The sequence below is a fragment of the Scyliorhinus torazame genome, chromosome 1 (assembly GCF_047496885.1).
Source record: "Scyliorhinus torazame isolate Kashiwa2021f chromosome 1, sScyTor2.1, whole genome shotgun sequence".
NCBI lineage: Eukaryota > Metazoa > Chordata > Chondrichthyes > Carcharhiniformes > Scyliorhinidae > Scyliorhinus > Scyliorhinus torazame.
The window spans coordinates 116,658,678-116,676,136 of record NC_092707.1 but is presented as its reverse complement, the minus strand read 5'-3'; the positions used below and the strand labels follow the sequence as shown (position 1 = coordinate 116,676,136).

Sequence of the window (17,459 nt, the reverse complement as noted above, 5' to 3'; positions counted from 1 at the left end):
ACTGCTCCAGTGCCGTGCTGGCCCCCTGTAGGGGCCAGAATTAGTCGTGGGGGTCGGCACGTTCACGCGGCGGCATTTACGACGGCGTGGACACTCTGCCGCAGGATTAGAGAATCCCGCCCCCAAACTCTCGTAAACCCTTCCTAAACCCCTCCACCTCTGTATTTCTTTCTCTTCTTTTGAACCTGTCATGTTGACCAAGCTTCCAGTCAACTGCCCTAATATCACTGTATGCAGCTCAATGTTGCTGACACTAATGTGAAGAATCTTGAGATGTTGTATTACATTAAAGTTGCAATATAAATATAACGGGCTGGATTCTCCATTAGGGAGACTATGTCCTGATGCCGGCGTGTGAACGGTGGCATTTTACGCCTGAAAAAATGGCGCAAAACCTCCACCGACCCTCCGTCTGCTGGTGGCTAGCAGGCACACAGCTTGGAGCCCCCGGCTTTAGCAGCAGATACGGCTGGAGAATTGGCAGGTCTGTGGCTGCGCATGCAGTGGCCGCGCCGTGCAACATGGCGCCAGCCACGCGCGGACCAGGCCAGCCAAATAGCGCCTCCCTTTGGCCAGGCTCTCCACTCCCAGATCACCCCCCATCAGTGCCCCCAGACCCCCACCAAAGTCCCCCCTGCCTGCGGATTGGCTACCCCCCCCCAACTGTGACGGCGCTGGACTTAGTCTGCAGCCGCCACACCGGGATCCCGAAAATAAATAGGACACACGCCCCACACTGTCGGGAACTTGGCCATCGGGGGCGGAGCATCGGGGGGGAGGACCTCAGGTGATGTCCTGAGGCCGTCCCTACAGCATGGGGCATACTCCTAGCCTACCGAATTTGGCACCATAGGGGATTCTCCGACCGATCGCCAAACGCAATTTCAGTGTCGGAGACTGGAGAACCCCGCTCAGGTTGTTGTTGAATTTTTCCACCAATAATAATAATAATAAGACTCGCTTATTGTTACAATAGGCTTTAATGAAGTTACTGTGAAAAGCCCCTAGTCGCCAAATTCCGGGGAGGCCGGTACGGGAATTGAACCCACGCTGCTGGCCTTGTTCTGCATTACAAGCCAGCTGATTAGTCCACTGTGCAACTACCATGAGAACCTTGTCTGTTGAAATCAATTGAATTGGTAGCGCTGGTAGCTCTCAGTCCAGTTTATTATTTTTCTGTGGATTTATTTATTTTTTATGCAGAATGTTGGGAAGAGAAAAACAAAGGGTGGAATTTTCCGGCAGCGGGATCTTGCGTTCCCGCTGACGGCAAAGCCCTGCAGTGGGTGGTAGATTCAATGGCAAATCCCATTGACAGTGGTGGAACCAGAAGATCCTGTTGCTGGCCAATGGCATGCTACCTCCTGCCATTGAGAAGCACGACGCGGGGTCATGAAAACTCCCTGTCAAACCATACACTAAGAAAACATGGCAAAGGGTGAAACAGCATACTATACAGCCTGGGAGAGCAGCAAATGGTGATATCCTCTTTCTGCTCTTTATAGTACATAAATATACACTATAAATACACTAGTGGTTACAGTGGTTAGCACTGCTGCCTCACAGAGCCAGAGACCCGGGTTCCAACCTTAGGTAACTGTCTGGTCTGCACATGCTTCCCGTGTCTGCGTGGTTTTTCCAGGTACTCCAGTTCCTTCCCACAGCCCAAAGACGTGCAGCTTAGGTGAACTGGCTATGCTAAATTGCCTGAGGTGGGGTTACAAGGATACGTGGGGGATTGGGCATCGGAATGGTGCTATTTCACAGGGTCGATGCAGAATCGATGGGCTGAATGGCTTCCTTCTGCACTGTAGGAATTCTGGGTGGGATTCTCCCATCTGAAGGCAGAGTGTTGACGCCGTCGTAAAAACTGGAGATCCTCTGCCCTACAGGAGGGCAGCAAGGCACTGGAGCGACCCACGCCACCCCATTGATGGTGGGCGAATGCTTAAACTAATGCCGTCAACCTATGTACCTGGTCCCTGATTCCATCCCGTCCTTGGCTCATTTTGGTGGAGGCTGGATGGGAGTGGGATTGCTTGCGGCAGGTAGCAAATGCAGGTCTTTAACTGCTTATTGATATCAATTAAAGGAGAGTGACTGGGATCTTTGAGTTTCCCCCAGGAAACCAAAGGAAGCAGACTATGGGGCTAGAGGATTCCGCACCTTCGGGGCGGCCTGACGCTGGAGTGGTTCACGCCACTCCTTCGCACGGGATTTGCCCACCCTGCTGGTTTCCAAAGAATCCCACCTGGTATGCCAGAGGGAGAGTCAGGGGGCCACCTGCCCTGTTCTGACCACGACCACTCAGGGGTCTCCAATGACCTGGGACCCGTCCCAGGTGCCGTTAAGGCCTGGTATTAAACCGCGCCCAGTTGAGGCTTCGCTGGAGAGGCTGTTAGTTCCCGGGAGCTAGGAGAATCCAGCGCAGCCATACTTAAATGAGCCATGTATCTGGATCATGCACACTGCAGACGAGATCCAGATAGAGACGTCTCAACCGTCGCAAATCTTGTGAGGGACCGGCTTCGTTGTGTCACCAAGTCAGCCGTGACAAGGCCGATAAATCGCGCCCTATATTTAATTGAAGCAGGGAAATTAAAATAAAGATTGGGAAATCTGGGTGTGATTAAGGAAGAGAAAAAGAGGCAGAAAAAATTATAAAGAGGTTTAGATTTACTCTGCAACGATCTGGGCTAATGCGCAGGTAGAGTTTAAAGGAATTTCAATGAAGTGGATTAAAGCGATTATATGCTTGGCTTTCAGAGACTATCAAATAGATTTAATATGAATAGTTAAGATCAATTTATGCCTAATCTCTTTTTACTTATGCTGTGGTTTCCCGAACTCTGAAAAAATAGCAGGAACATCAGTTTGTGGACAGAGTGAAAACAGCATAAATGTACTTACTCTATTTTTTTAAACCTTTCAAATCCTGCGGCCACATAATTGGATCCATTCTGTAGATCATTTAACTGAACGACCCGGTGTGCCCCACTCGGTGTGTAAATATTTCTCACAGCCACAGGAGCATTGATGTTATTTGTTACTTCATTTAAGAAAGATTCAAAAGTTAGAATCTGCCTCTGGTTGACCACAAGCTTTCTTCCAGTAAAGAAAGGATCGCCATTCTTAAAGACTACCACATTCTTTGCCTGAGGGGACAGAGTAATGCCCGTTGAGGCCATTTTCCAAACTTAAGGCCAGCTTTTCTTCCCTTTATTGCATACTTCAATCACGACTAAAGTTATTGTGAATGCCGTGAGTGATTGTGCTGTGCAAAGCTACCTTGGTTTCCATGGTGTTGTTTTCATCAATGGTTGCTTTGTGTATGGTGCTGTCAGTAGAATGTAGCTTAAGTCAATAAGATAAATTTACACCTATTGTTTGGCAATAAGCTTCCAAATCAAAGAGCATCGCCATTCTGAGCCATTCCCAAGCAGGAATATTAAATGGGGGTTGTAATTGGATCCCACTTCCCAAATGGACAACATTCTGTTCCAATATAGGTCCAAAAGCTGAGTGCATTCACTTTCAATTTCTATTCAGGGTGTTCAGTTTCATTTTGGGGACAAGTATTGCACAAGCGTTGTGCTTTAATTTTGTAGTGTAAATGCGCAAGAGAGCTCATATCAGGAATTTATATCAGATCATCACAAGGCATGAACTGTCATTCTGCTAATGGAATCCTACTAGTGGTCTACCATTGTCAGGTGATTTAAGAAATAGATGAAGCTTTGTTGTTGCAGGTTGCCCAGCTAGTGGTTACCTTGGAGATGTGGGTAGTGGATGATGGGGTTGTTTGTGATGAAGCCAAACAAATTATCTCATTGCAGTTCTGTAAGGTTGAGTGTCATATTAGGAAGTGTCTCTCTAATATTACTCAAAGCTTTTGCTGTAGGAAAGTAAGAGTAATGTGACACAAAATGTACCCAAATCACCCTCTTTGGAATAGTCACAAAATGCAACAGCCCCAGATCTTACATTCTGTGGGATTATGTTGTTTGTTTCCTATAGACAATAATCCAGCAAAATACTACAGGGGGCATATTTGTAGAAAAAGATTAATGCCACACATTTTCCAATTCTCTGATTTTCATTCCCACAACAAAACAGCATTCATTTAAAATTTGAAGCGGTCTTAGTTGACAGGTTATAAGCTTTATTTCCAACCTGTGCCTTGATTAATAAATAGCACTTTTGTCCCACAGCATTAGTGATAATAATGATTATTAATAATAATTAAGAATGATAATTGATTATACTCATTTTTGATAATACAGCAGCTCGTGTATTCATTTTGGAAGTATATTTATGTATTCTCAGCCAATTGGATTACAGAATTTAACTTTTTTACTTTCTTCTTTTAACCTGAAATATCACGCCCTTTTAAGGTAAAGGGGATTGTTGCAAGGGAATGAAATATCATTATAGCTGAATCCAACCAGTGGGAATAGAATTGAATGCCATTTAACAACTCATTTAATTTCTGTGCTCTGGACTGGATTCTCCACCTCTCAATGCCAGAAACACGCGAATCGTGATCAGGGGGAGAATCGGGCGTCCGGCACAAATCGAGGTTTGTGGCCGGCGCCGGCAGGGGCATGCAAAACTGGCATTTGTTTGCATTTAAACGTACCAGAATGCTCTGCATTTCAGCGATGCTCCACCCGTCAGGCGGAAGTCGCCCGGATGCGATTTACAGCAAATATTTACAAACTTGGACTGGGTGCCATGGTTGCGGAGGGGGAACCGGAGGCTACAAATACACTGAAAATCCATTGAATACTGTTGGGCTTGTTGGGTGGTCGCTGCCCAGGCCAAGTGCAGTAGCTGGGAGCGATTTGGTGCCAGGCCCGTGGATTCGGGTCCCCCCCCCTCATGTTCGGGGTGGCCTGGCTCAGAACATCATTGCTGCAGACTGTCTTTTAAACACTCCCCTTTGATGCTACGTACAGGCTCCTGGCTGCCCACACTGCTGCCTGTGTCCTTTGAATACTCAGAGAGCCTCTGCTCATCTGGGAGCCCCTCAGACCACCCCTCTGGATACCCTCGTACCTTAGCTGTAGCATCAAGGGGATTGATGCACTATCAATTACGACGAGACGAGAGTAGAGAGTAATCGAGGCTTTATTAAACAAAGATGTTTTGCCTCTTACAGCTGCTGCTGAAATGGCTGCAGCTCGGTGAGCACACACATTTATACTCCGCCTACTGGGCAGAGCCAGCAGGCAGGGATCTAGCCCCGTACCTGTAGTACAGGAGACTTACCGTATTACCTCTCATATACGCATTGTACAAACAGTGATGACTACCACATTCACCCCCTGTTAAAACAAAGTCCAGCAGGGGTGGTGGAAAAACTATTTACATGGTATGTGAGCATTTTTAAAGTGTATAGTTTGGTGAAAGTTCACAAATTTAGCCAGTCGGGTGCCTTGATCCTCCGTTGTGAGCACCGCAGTCCCGATGGTGATGCAGGCGCCGGCTTGGTCGCCTGTGACTCCGGGCATGTAGTCCTCATCTTCATCCCCAGGTGGAACCAATGGGAGGACCGATCGTCCTGGAGCGGGGGCTGTGCTGAGGTGCGCTGGGGGGAGGATGGGTGGTGCCGGAGCAATTGGAAGGGGTGGAGCCAGCAGGCAGGGATCTACCCCCGTACCTGTAGTACAGGAGCCTTACCGTATTACCTCTTATATATGCATTATACAAACAGTGGTGACTACCACAGGGATGGACATGGCCAAGCTCAATCAGGAGACCACCAGGAGTTGGCACTCCTCAGAAGAGCTGCCACTGCAGAGGAACATAGAACATAGAACAATACAGCGCAGTACAGGCCCTTCGGCCCACGATGTTGCACCTCTGCAGAGGAAGCAGGGGATCAGCAGACTTCACATCAACAAGAGCACATCTGCAACCTGGCCTTTGGAGCCCTCCCTGGTTATCTGCCCCTCTCAGGGCAGAGGGCTCACCAGTGACCCCAGCCCTCCGGATCTCCGGCTGTCTCCTTCTGGTGAGGCTGACAGCACTGACTGCCTCTGCCACCTCCTCCCAGGCAATGTTCAGGAGGGCAGGTTTGAGCCTGCGGCCCATCCTGGGGAAGCGGGTGTTCCTCCTTTCCTCACTGAAATGAAGCTGTGGGTCCACCTCGGACTCCCAACCTCGGGACAGGTCTTCACTGAGCCATCTTCATGGCTTTAGTGAGTGTGCAGTAAGTGGAGCACTTAGAAACAGCTCCAGCTGTCAGGCTCTCTGGCGCTAACTCCGGCCCCAGCGATTAGAATGTCCGTTGAGTCGGGAACTGCTCTGAATTCACGCTGGCAGAGTGCTGCCCCATTTGCATGTCCTGAATCTCTTACCGAATAGCGCCCTGAATGGCAACACGAATGACACGCAATTCAGTCCCAGCAGCAACAGGTCTCCCAAACAGAGAATCCTGGCCTCTGTTTCAAGTGTAATGTTGAGCAGAGTGTAAACCAGGCATAAGAGCTGTACTGGCTGGAGAGGTCTGGTAAAATTACCCCTTCAAATGTTTCTTAGCCTTCGTCAGCAAAATCATTTTCTTCAGTGAAGTATAATGGGGATTATATGTGGAGTAAAGCTCCATCCCCTAGTAATATGCATTAAATCCAACTGGGGTCATTTTTAATTTATAAAACTTTGGGCAAAATTACACCACAGAGCAGCAATTTTTGGGAACTAAATTGAGATGTCCAAAATTAACTTAATTTAAGATTGTTACAGTGAGCAGATTGAAGATTATTGTGCTGGATCTAAATATGTGTTCAGAGGTGAAAGTCTAAAATACTTGCTCGTGCTTCTTGGCTTTTTTTGTAGGGATGTTATATTTTACTGGTATTATATCTTAGATAAGTATACCCTTTGCACTTTCCTATAATTCTCTACATTAACATTCCATTTCCATCAAGGCCAATACAAAGGAAGACGAGGTGGTATGTTTAACAGTTGGTCAATTGAAAATGTCCATTGTTTCTGCACTTGGCCCATTCCTGATATCTGTTCAGACTCCACTGCCTGGAGCATCTACTGTGCCAGGTGAGTACAGTATGTGGCTAGACTAGGCTAGAGGTACTCGAGAATTGTTTGTACCTGTGTAGGCGTCATTAACAAAGGGAAGAAATGAGGAAAGGCCAAAGTGGGGGGGGGGGGGGGGGGCAGGGGGGATGTGGCGGTGATGGCACTTTGTTGATATTAATAAATTATTTATAAAATAAATATTTGCCTTTGTTACTCTTTGTTTCCCATCTCCATGTTTAGCCCAAATTCTATTTGTGTCATTCATTTGTCCATCTATTTTAGTCTGCATTGCTATCAAACATGGAGACATTGGGCCCGATTTTCCCACCGTGTTGCGCCCAGTACCGATCCCAGAATGGGCATCCCGCTGGGCGGCGAGAGCCGATTGCGGGTCACCCAACAAATTACGCCGGTCGCAATCCAGATAATCATAGTTAAATAAGGCTCATCTAAATATGCGCGGCTGGTTGAGGTTGCAGACTCTCAGAAACATTCTTTCAACAGAAAGAAGGTTATTTTGGTCGGAAAAACGGAAAGGCAACTTATTATTGGGACAACATGGTCGCACAGTGGTTAGCACTGCTGCCTCACAGCACCAGGTATTCGGGTTCAATTCCGGTCTTGGATGACTGTCTGTGTGAAGTTTGCTTCAATTTCCTCCCACAGTCCAAAGGTGTGCAGGCTAGGTAGCTTGACCACGCTAATTGCCCTTCAGTGTTCAAGTTAGGTGGGTTGCGGGGGTAGGGCAGGCAAGTGGCACTTCCTGAGGGTCGGTGCAAAATCAATGGGCCGAATGGATTCCTTCTGCACTACAGAAATTCTATGATATGATTAATTAAATGGAGAGAAGCTTTAAAGTGCTTCAGTGCAGAGGGATCTTGGTGTTCTCGTGCATGAATTGAAGAAAACTGGCATACAGGTTCAGTGAGTAATAGGAACGGCATATGGAACATTGACCGCTATAGTTAGAGGAGTAGAGTATAAAAGTAGGGAAGTGTTTCTGCAATTGTACAAGGCATTGGTGAGACCGCACCTGTAGTAATGTGTTCAGTTTTGGTCCCCTTTTTTGAGGAGGGATGTAGTTGCATTGGAGGAGGTTCAGAGGAGGTTCACTAGATTGATTCCAGAGATGAGGGGCGGGATTCTCTGTCCCGCCTCACCTGCCTTCTGCTGCGGCATGCCCCCACCAGCAGTGGGATTCTCCATCCCGGCAGCTGGCCAATGAGGTTTCCCACTGTGGGACCCCCATGGCGTGGGGAAATCCGCGAGCGTGAGTGCACTGCCGGCAAAGCAGAGGATCCCGCTGGCAGTGGCTTCACAGCGCCAGGGACCCGGGTTCAATTTCTGGCTTGGGTCACTGTCTGTGCGGAGTCTGCACATTCTGCCCATGTCTGCGTGGGTTTCCTCCAGGCGCCCCGGTTTCCTCCCATAAGTCCCGAAAGACGTGCTTATTAGGTGAATTTGCACATTCTGAACTCTCCCTCTGTGTACCCGAACAGGCGCCGGAATGTGGAGACTAGTAGCTTTTCACAGTAACTTCATTGCAGTGTTAATGTAAGCCTACTTGTGACAATAAAGATTATTCTTATTACTATTAAAGGGGTTTGTCCATTGAAGGAAGAATGTGCCGTTTAGACCTACATTTTCTCAGGTTTAGAAGAATGTGAGGAGATCTATTTGAGATATATAAGATGATAAAAGGTATTGACAAAGTAGACATAGTGCGGATGCTTCCTCTTGTGGGGTAAGCTTGATTGAGAGGTTATAGATTTAGGATAAGAGGCAGCTAATTTAAAACAGAGATGAGGAGAAATTTCGGGCGGGATATTCCGTCCCGCTACACCCGTTTTCTGGAGCATCGTGCCCCTGCCAGCAGTAGGATCCTCCGACCCAGCAACCAGCCAATGGGGTTTTCCATTGTGGGCACCCCCACGCCATCAGGAAATCCACAGGCGTGAGTGCGCTGCCGGCGAAGCGGAGGATCCCGCTGATGGAGAATCCAGCCCTACTTTTCTCAAAGGGTCGTGAATTTGTGGACTTCACTATCCCGGGCCACTGAATAAATTTAAGGAGAAGATAGACAGATTTTTAATTAGTAATGGGTTGAAGGGTTATGGAGAATGGGCAGGAAAGTGGAGCTGAGGCCGAGAGGAGATCAGCCATGATTGTATTGAATGGCGGAGTGGGCTCGACGGGCTAAATTGCTGACTCCTGCTATTAGTCTTTATGTTCTTATATTCTTTTTAAAAAAATTTAGAGTGCCCAATTTATTTTTTCCAATTAAGGGGCAATTTAACATGGCCAATCCACCTACCCTGCACATCTTTGTGTTGTGGGGGCGAAACTCACACAGACACGGGGAGAATGTGCAAACTCCACATGGACAGTGACCCAGAGCCGGGATCGAACTTGGGAACTCGGCGCTGTGAGGCAGCAATGCCAACCACTGCGCCACCGTGCTGCCCATGTTCTTATATTCTTAATTCAGTTGAAATTCTGAGTGTAGGCTAAAAGAATTGTAACTATTGTTCTAGCTGAAGGACTCTACGAACAGCAAGTCGGGTTTCTGGTACAACCAAGCTGAAGGTGGAGTGGGAGATTCGGATGAAAACTCCAGAGTTAATGAATCTTAGAATCAGGAGAGATCTGACCTACGTTTCAGACACCAGAGATGCCCATGTTGAACAGGGAGCTTGCAAAACTTTGGATAGTTGGAGATTTGTTGGGATAACTAGCCTGGAATTAAAAAGAAAGCCCCAAAGAAATATCTGCCCTTGACACAGTACTTACAGTAATTAACCTTCCGATTCTTGATAACTAACTGACTTGAGGGTTTTGGCATATAAGTAAAATGGATGCAGATGGAAAGTGGGATTAATATATTTGTTTTGGAGTATAAGTAATTGTGTTCATTTTATTTTTGTTACCTTTAACATAACTCTGCTGCATCAGGGCGCCGAGGACCTGGGTTCGATCCGGCCCCGGGTCACTGTCCGTGTGGAGCTTGCACATTCTCCCCGTGTCTGCATAGGTTTCACCCCCACAACACAAAGATGTGCAGAGTAGGTGGATTGGCCATGCTAAATTGCCCCTTAGTTGGAATTAAAAAAAAAAAATCTTTAACATAACTGGCATTTTTAAATGATGTCGCTATTTTTGTTCATGTTCTTTGATTTTGATGTGATAAAATTATTTTGCTTCAACCATTCTTTTAGTAAATACCTGGGTTTTCGGATTCTAAACTAAGCCTAAAGACGTTACTGGCCTCTATTGAGATCAGAATATTGTGAAAAACGTTTCATGGGATATTTAAAAAACTATTTTGAAGTCTGGTGAACAGCTAAGAAATAAGATTTTCACAGATGTATACCTCTAACAAACAATGATCCGAGTATATGATGAAGTTTTAATTTCCACCATTTTTTAAAGCAGTCTGCATGTAAAAGCTCGACTGTTACAACAGAATACTTTGTTGGAGATTTTCAATTTGTAAATTGCTGTCAGATTTAGCACATTGTGGTGTTTCTAACACTCTCCGCGTCACAGATAAATGTAGAAGCGTTGAATTTGTTTTCCCTGTGGAAAGGAATAGAAAAAAATATAAAATATCAGATGATGCAACTATATATTTGCTTGCTGTCATCTTCTGGACCATTATGTTGCTTCGAAAGGACCAATCTCAGATCCTTTGTTTTTATAATGACAGTTATCAAATGGATTACGACAATATGAGATTTTGGTTCAAAACAAATGAATTGCTTGAAAAGTACTGCAACTTGTCCAGAGATTATAGCCGGCTTCATTTAACAATGAGAAAGAATACCACAATGTTAAGAGCAGTACTTTCTTTATTTAACATTATAACACTTTTTTATCTTTTCTTTCATAAAGCTCTGATTAAAATGCTACACATACACCTAATTACAAGCTGGTGCCCCATGCCATTGTCACCTCGTTTTGCAGCACAGCTGTGATGTTTAGGGAGGCAAATTAAACATTTTATTAAAAATGTTTGCATTGTTTATTTATTCTATGAATATTCAATTGGTTGAACCTCTTTCTTTCATATTCATCAGAAAGAATGGAGTAAAGGTTGAACTGTTTAACCATTATTTGAGTAAGCACAAAGCACAAAAAGGTTTTGCATTAGACGTGATCAGTAAGAGTTTTCCCTTGATTTACGCAGGGAAGTTTTCTGTTGCAGCTTGACTGAGCAGAGACAGAACATTGGGCTTCCTATATACTTCTGGCCATTTGGGCAGCACTGTGGCGCAAGTGGTTAGCACTGCTGCCTCACGGCACCGAGGTCCCAGGTTCGATCCCGGCTCTGGGTCACTGTCCGTGTGGAGTTTGCACATTCTCCCTGTGTTTGTGTGGGTTTCGCCCCCACAACCCAAAGATGTGCAGGTTAGGTGGATTGGCCACACTAAATTGACCCTTAATTGGAAAAAATGAATTGGGTACTCTAAATTTAAAAAACATACTTCTGGCCATTTCTTTTTTTTTAATTTTAGAGTACCCAATTATTTTTTTCCAATTAAGGGGCAATTTTAGCCTGGCCAATCCACCTAACCTGCACATCTTTGGGTTGTGGGGGTGAAACCCACGCAGACACTGGGAGGATGTGCAAACTCCACACGGACAGTGACCCAGGGTCAGGATTCGAACCCAGGTCCTCAGTGACATGAAGCTGCAGTGCTAACCAGTGTGCGATGTGCTGCCCCCTTCTGTCCATTTCTAGCCCAGGAGCAGATTTCTTGTGTAATTTTCAGTGATTTTAAACCACTTCCCAATAACAGGCAAAGGATAACTAAATACAGTGGTGTTATGCCCAGTGAAGGCATATCGTATTAATAACTTCGAACATGAAGTGTTCCTGTGGAAGCTTCTAGAACAGTCTTTTACATTTTAACATGGACACTCACAAGGTGGCTAAGATGACTACCAATGGTCAAGTGATCTTTGTTTATAAGAGGCGATATGGTGGCACAGTGGTTAGCACTACTGCCTCACAGAGCCAAGGACCCGGGCTCAATTCCGGCCTTGGATGGCTGCTAGGGTTTGCACGTTCTCTCTGTGTCTGCGTGGGTTCCTCCCACAATCCAGCAATCTACACGTTAGGTGGATTGGCCATGATTAACACATGGGGTTACAGGGATAGGGTGGGGGAGTGGGCCTTCGGAGGATCGATGGAGACTCGATGGGCTGAATGGAATCCTTCTTAACTGTAGTGATTCTGTGGAACGCAGACAGACTCAAGCTTCCAGGAAATTCTAATTGATTCAACCTGTATGGGGGCCTTTTCCTGGAATGGGCATACCTAGACAGTACCTCTTTGTGGAACTGACGCCTAACATTATCCCAAGTTTACTCCAATGGATCAATGGACCTCCAGACTTCGCAAGTTTGCAATTTAACAAAAGGGAGCTGCTGAGACCGACAAGTTAAGTGTGAAAGACGACCACCTCCCTCCTATTATGTAGTGCTGGCTTTGGACTTCCAAACCATTCTGTTTAGTTGACACCAGTATCAGAAATGTGGCCGAAATGAGCTTGATATAACAAGTTTATCCAAGGACACCGAAGGAGACTGTGGGCGAAATTCTCTGTTTGGGAGATTTTGGGCACGATTTTCCGGCCGTGTTGTGCCTATCGGGCTGTTTGATTTCAGGAGAAGCCCAAATAGTGAACCGCGCCGGACGCTGAGCAGTTTGTGACCTAACTGAACCCCCTCCCATTAGCACTGCCAGTAGCGCGGCCAGGGTGGCAGTGCCAGTGCCTGGGTGCCACTGCCAAGGGCCAGGGTCTGAGGGGGGGGCAATACCCATAAAGGAAGGACTGAGTAGGGTATGAAAGGTGCGAGGGTGAAAAGAGGGTATGGAAGGGTCTCTGGAAAGTTAGCGGGGGGAAGGGGGAGTCCTGGAAGGGGGGGTCAAAAGGGTGTGTGGGAAGTCCAAAAAAGGGGGCCATTAGCAATCCAATAGCGGGATGTTCTCACCTGGGGGTATGTGGGGTAGTGCCGCTGTATGTGGGAGGAGGCATTACCCATGAGTGGGGGTTGCGAGGGACCCTCAAACTCACTTAGAGATCGAGGCAACATTTCAAAATTGAGGCCTGATCTCTGAGGAGCCAGTCCAGCCAGTGCGTTCAGCTTCTCCGTGATGGAAAAAATTCAAGGACTGGGAGACAGTGGGTGGGATACCCCATGCCAGGATGCATGGAATGCATTCCCTGATGGGACGGAGAATCGGGCGTCAGGGGTGAATCCCGGATCGGCTCCCATCCCCGCTAGTTGTGTGAACAAGGTGCACGATGCATGCCAACAGGGGATGTAAATAAATGCAAATGTGTCATGATGACCAATTTGCATCTATTTAGGGGGCCCGGCACCCTATGCACCGGCCTCCTGTGATTCTCCGGTCCCTGTAGCGGGGAATCACATGGCCGCGGATCACTTGTGGTCTCTGCCTGGTGGGTTGCAAGATCCACCATACTAGGGCCATATTGGTAAAGACCATCCAAGCCCATCTGAGGGACACCCTACTGACAGTGCTCTGCCTGCTCACGCCTCCTCTATCAGAACCCCCCCCCCCCCACAGCAACTCCTGTGATAAGGGGACCCTCCCCCCCCACCCCTCAGGCGCCCCTGTAACAGGGGGACCGCCCCACAACGACCCCTGTAATAGGGAGGAACCCCCACTGGACCCCTGTAATAGGGGGACCCGCCCCACAGGGATCCCTATAATGGGGGGAACCGCCACACAGGGACCCCTATAATTGAGGACCCCCACGGCAAAGTCATTTCCGCGCCAGCTGGCGGGGCACCAAAGGCCTTTCCCGCCAGCTGGCGGGGCGGAAATCAGTCCGGCGTGGGCCTAGCCCCTCAAGGTGAGGGCTCGGCCCCTCAAGAGGCAGAGAATTCCGCACCTTTGGGGCGGCGCGATGCCGGACTGATTCGCGCCGTTTTTGGCGCCAGTCGGCGGATATCGCGCCGATTGAGGAGAATCCCGCCCCAGGGTCTGGACAAACAGAAATGAATGAACGACTTAAACACAGGTCTGAGGATTTTAAACACAGGTCACAGCTGTTCTCTTTCCAGGAATGAACAGGTGGTGCTTCCAGGCACGTGTACCAACTGTAATTTCTTTCATTGCCCGTTTGGATTGCTCACTAGCTTCCAGACAGGGTTCTTTTTTTCTGCGGCGTCTGTGGGAGTTTCCTTTCGTAAGGGGTCTTTGTGCGAGGGGGTCCTACTAGTTAGAGTATCGCTCTGGCTCTGGGGTGTCTCTCTAGTTTGGGGGGGCCTTGTGGGGGTTTCTCTAGTTAGGGGGTCTCTGTGAAGGTGGTACCTCAAATTAGGGGATCGCTGTGGGGATTCCCTCTAGTAATGGGGTCCTTATGGGGGGTCCATCTAGTTAATAACAATAATAATCTTGACTAGTGTCACAAGTAGGCTTACATTAACACTGCAATGAAGTCAATGTGAAAATCCCCTCGTCGCTTGTTGGGATACACAGAGGGAGAATTCAGAATGTCCAATTCACCTAACAAGAACGTCTTTCGGGACTTGTGGGAGGAAACTGGAGCACCCAAAGGAACCTCATGCAGACACAGGGAGAACGTGCAGACTCCGCACAGAAAGTGACGCAAGCCGGGAATCAAACCTGGGACCCTGGAGCTGTGAAGCAACAGTGCTAACCACTGTGCTAATGTGCCACCCAGATTGGAATGGGGTGATTAATGTGGTACACACCACCACTTTTGTAAAACTCATCAAAACCATGCCAGTGTTTCAAAAGGAAGATCTCTGTCCGGAAGCCCCCAGAAGAAAGACCCATGTCAGGAAATCACCTAGAAGAGATACCCCTGTCAGGAAGCCCACTCGAAGGGAGGACCCTGTCTGGAAGTTAGAGAGTGGACTTGGGGCAACTCCCTTGGCCCACCGTGAGGTCCACCATGTCAGGGTAATGCTTTTCAGGAATAGTAATAATTCTCACCCAACGTGATTCCCGCCCCAGAGGACTGGAGAATCATGCGGGCCTGGAGAATTTGGTGCCCGGCCCACTCCTGCTGGCACAGAGCGCGAACCTTAATACTGTTGTCAGTGGTGGGGGGGGGGGGGGCACCAGAATAGGGTGGAAGCCTAGCACCGATTCCGTTTTCTTCACGACCCTGGATTCTCTGCCTCATTGGTAACTCTGCTACCAGTAGCGCGAGGCAGTGAATTTCACCCAGTAATTGCAGAACAGGTCGTGTCACCTATGTCTTTCAAGAATAGGTTGCAAAGTCTTTAAAAAGTCTCCCAGCCTGATTCCTAAATCCAACCTGTGAAGAAATTAGACTCCTGATACAAAAGCTACAAGTGTCTTACCTCATGACCTGCTGAACAATCATCTTCTTCGTGAAATCCTACAATAATTCTGATAACTGACTCCAGCTATTTGAACTCATCCAAAGTACAGATCGCGTGAGTGTGTGTTTGTGTCTGCACGTGCGAGTGAGTGTGTGTGCATACGTGTGAAGCGGATGTGTCCGCACATGTATGTGCTCTTGTGTGTTTGTGTGCAAGTGCATTTGTGTCAAAGTGGTTGCGTGTGCGTGTACATATGCATACGTGAGTGCGTGCTGAGTGATTGATGAAGGGTGCAGACTCGTATGAATAATTAATCTTTTTTATTTTTAAACTCACAGAAGTCTGCTCCTGGTTCTTTAAATTGACCACATGCTAAAAGGGGTTTAGAAACACATCTAACATTCCAAACAGCAACACTTAGTGTGGACAGTATAGGATGGGACCTGGGGGATTCAGTTTACTGCTCCTCCCCTGTCCTTCGCAGGTGGCAATAACTTGCTTCATCATCATCGTTGCAAAACTGGACACCAGCATCACCAGCATGTTGTCCAACTTTTACTGGATTGTTATACTGATAATCAGATATTAAAAGGGATTTTAAAAAGCCTTGCTACACAGGTATCTTTTAATTAACATCCTTGATCAATTTGCTAAATAAAAATGTGAATATTGTAAAAGACTGTGAATACTGTACACAACAAAATACTGTGAACAACAAAATACTGCACATTAAAATGCTGCGAATACTGTATACAACAAAATACTCTACACAACAAAATACTGTAATTACTGTGTTAAAGAAAATACAGTATATAACAAAATACTGTGAATACTGGATACAACAAAATACTGTGGATACGGTATACAACAAAATATTATGTACATCAGGATACTGTGCACACTTTATACAGCAAAATACTGTATTCAACATAATACTGTGAATACTGTATAAAACAGAATGCTGTATACAAGAAAATACTGTGAATAGTCTGTACAACAAAATACTGTACGCAGCAAGATACTCTGAATACTGTATACAGCAAAATACTGTATACAACAAAATACTGTGAACACTCAATACAACCAAATACGATGTACAACAAAATACAGTGAATACTCTATACAAACAAATACTGTATACAACACAAAAATGTGAATACTCTAAGCAACAAGCTTTTAAAAAATACTGAGTACTCTAGACAACAAAATACTATGTACAACAAAATACCATGAATTCCATATGCAACAAAACACTGTGCATACTCTATACAACAAAATACTGTATACATCAAAATAGTGTGAATACAGCATACAACAAAATATTGTACACAACAGAATACTGAGAATACTCTATTCAACAAAATACTGTATACAACAAGATACTATGAATACTGGATGCAACAAAATACTGCATACAACAAAATACTGTACACAACAAAATACTGAGAATACCCTATAAAAGAATATATAGTATACAACAAAGTACTGTCAATACTGTATACAACAAAATACTGTTAATGCTCTATCAAACAAAATACTGTATACAACAAAATACTGTGAATACTCTACACAACAAAATACTGTGAATACTCTATACAACAAAATATGTATAGAACAAAATACTACGAATACTGTACACAACAAAATACTCTATACAACAAAATACGGTTAATAATATAGCCACAAAATATGTATAGAACAAAATACTGTGCATATTGTATACAACAAAGTACTCTATACAACAAAATACTATATTTAACAAAATACTGTGAATAATATACCCAACAATGTATGTATAGAACAAAATACTGTGAATACACTGTATACAACATACTGTAAACAACAAAACTACTCTATACAACAAAATACGCTATACAATAATATACTTAGAATATTGGATACAAAATACTATATGCAATAAAATATGTATTCAAAAAAATACTGTGAATACTCTATACAACAAAATACTGTATTCAACAAAATACTGTAATTACTGAGTACATCAAAAAACTGTATACAGCAAAATACTGTGAGTGCTGGATAAAAAATACTGTATGCAACAAAAA

The 17,459-nt window shown here is 45.7% G+C and overlaps 2 protein-coding genes across 3 annotated transcripts in view; both read right to left on the bottom strand.

The window, feature by feature from the left end:
- Window positions 1-3,235, bottom strand: part of dcdc2b (doublecortin domain containing 2B) — a 162,960-nt gene extending 159,725 nt beyond the window's left edge. The window contains exon 1 of one of the 2 annotated variants that reach the window (XM_072500342.1): window positions 2,911-3,235. In XM_072500342.1, coding sequence (XP_072356443.1) covers window positions 2,911-3,188 — 278 coding nt within the window. In that variant the 5' untranslated portion in view covers window positions 3,189-3,235. The remainder of the gene's footprint in view (window positions 1-2,910) is intronic. The other variant, XM_072500336.1, reaches the window with a different exon arrangement.
- Window positions 3,236-10,427: 7,192 nt separating this feature from the next.
- The window catches only part of LOC140411239 (uncharacterized), a 233,364-nt gene continuing 226,332 nt past the window's right edge, over window positions 10,428-17,459 (bottom strand). Inside the window, exon 9 of the mRNA XM_072500354.1 lies at window positions 10,428-10,617. The gene's annotated coding sequence lies outside the window, so the exon portion shown is untranslated. The remainder of the gene's footprint in view (window positions 10,618-17,459) is intronic.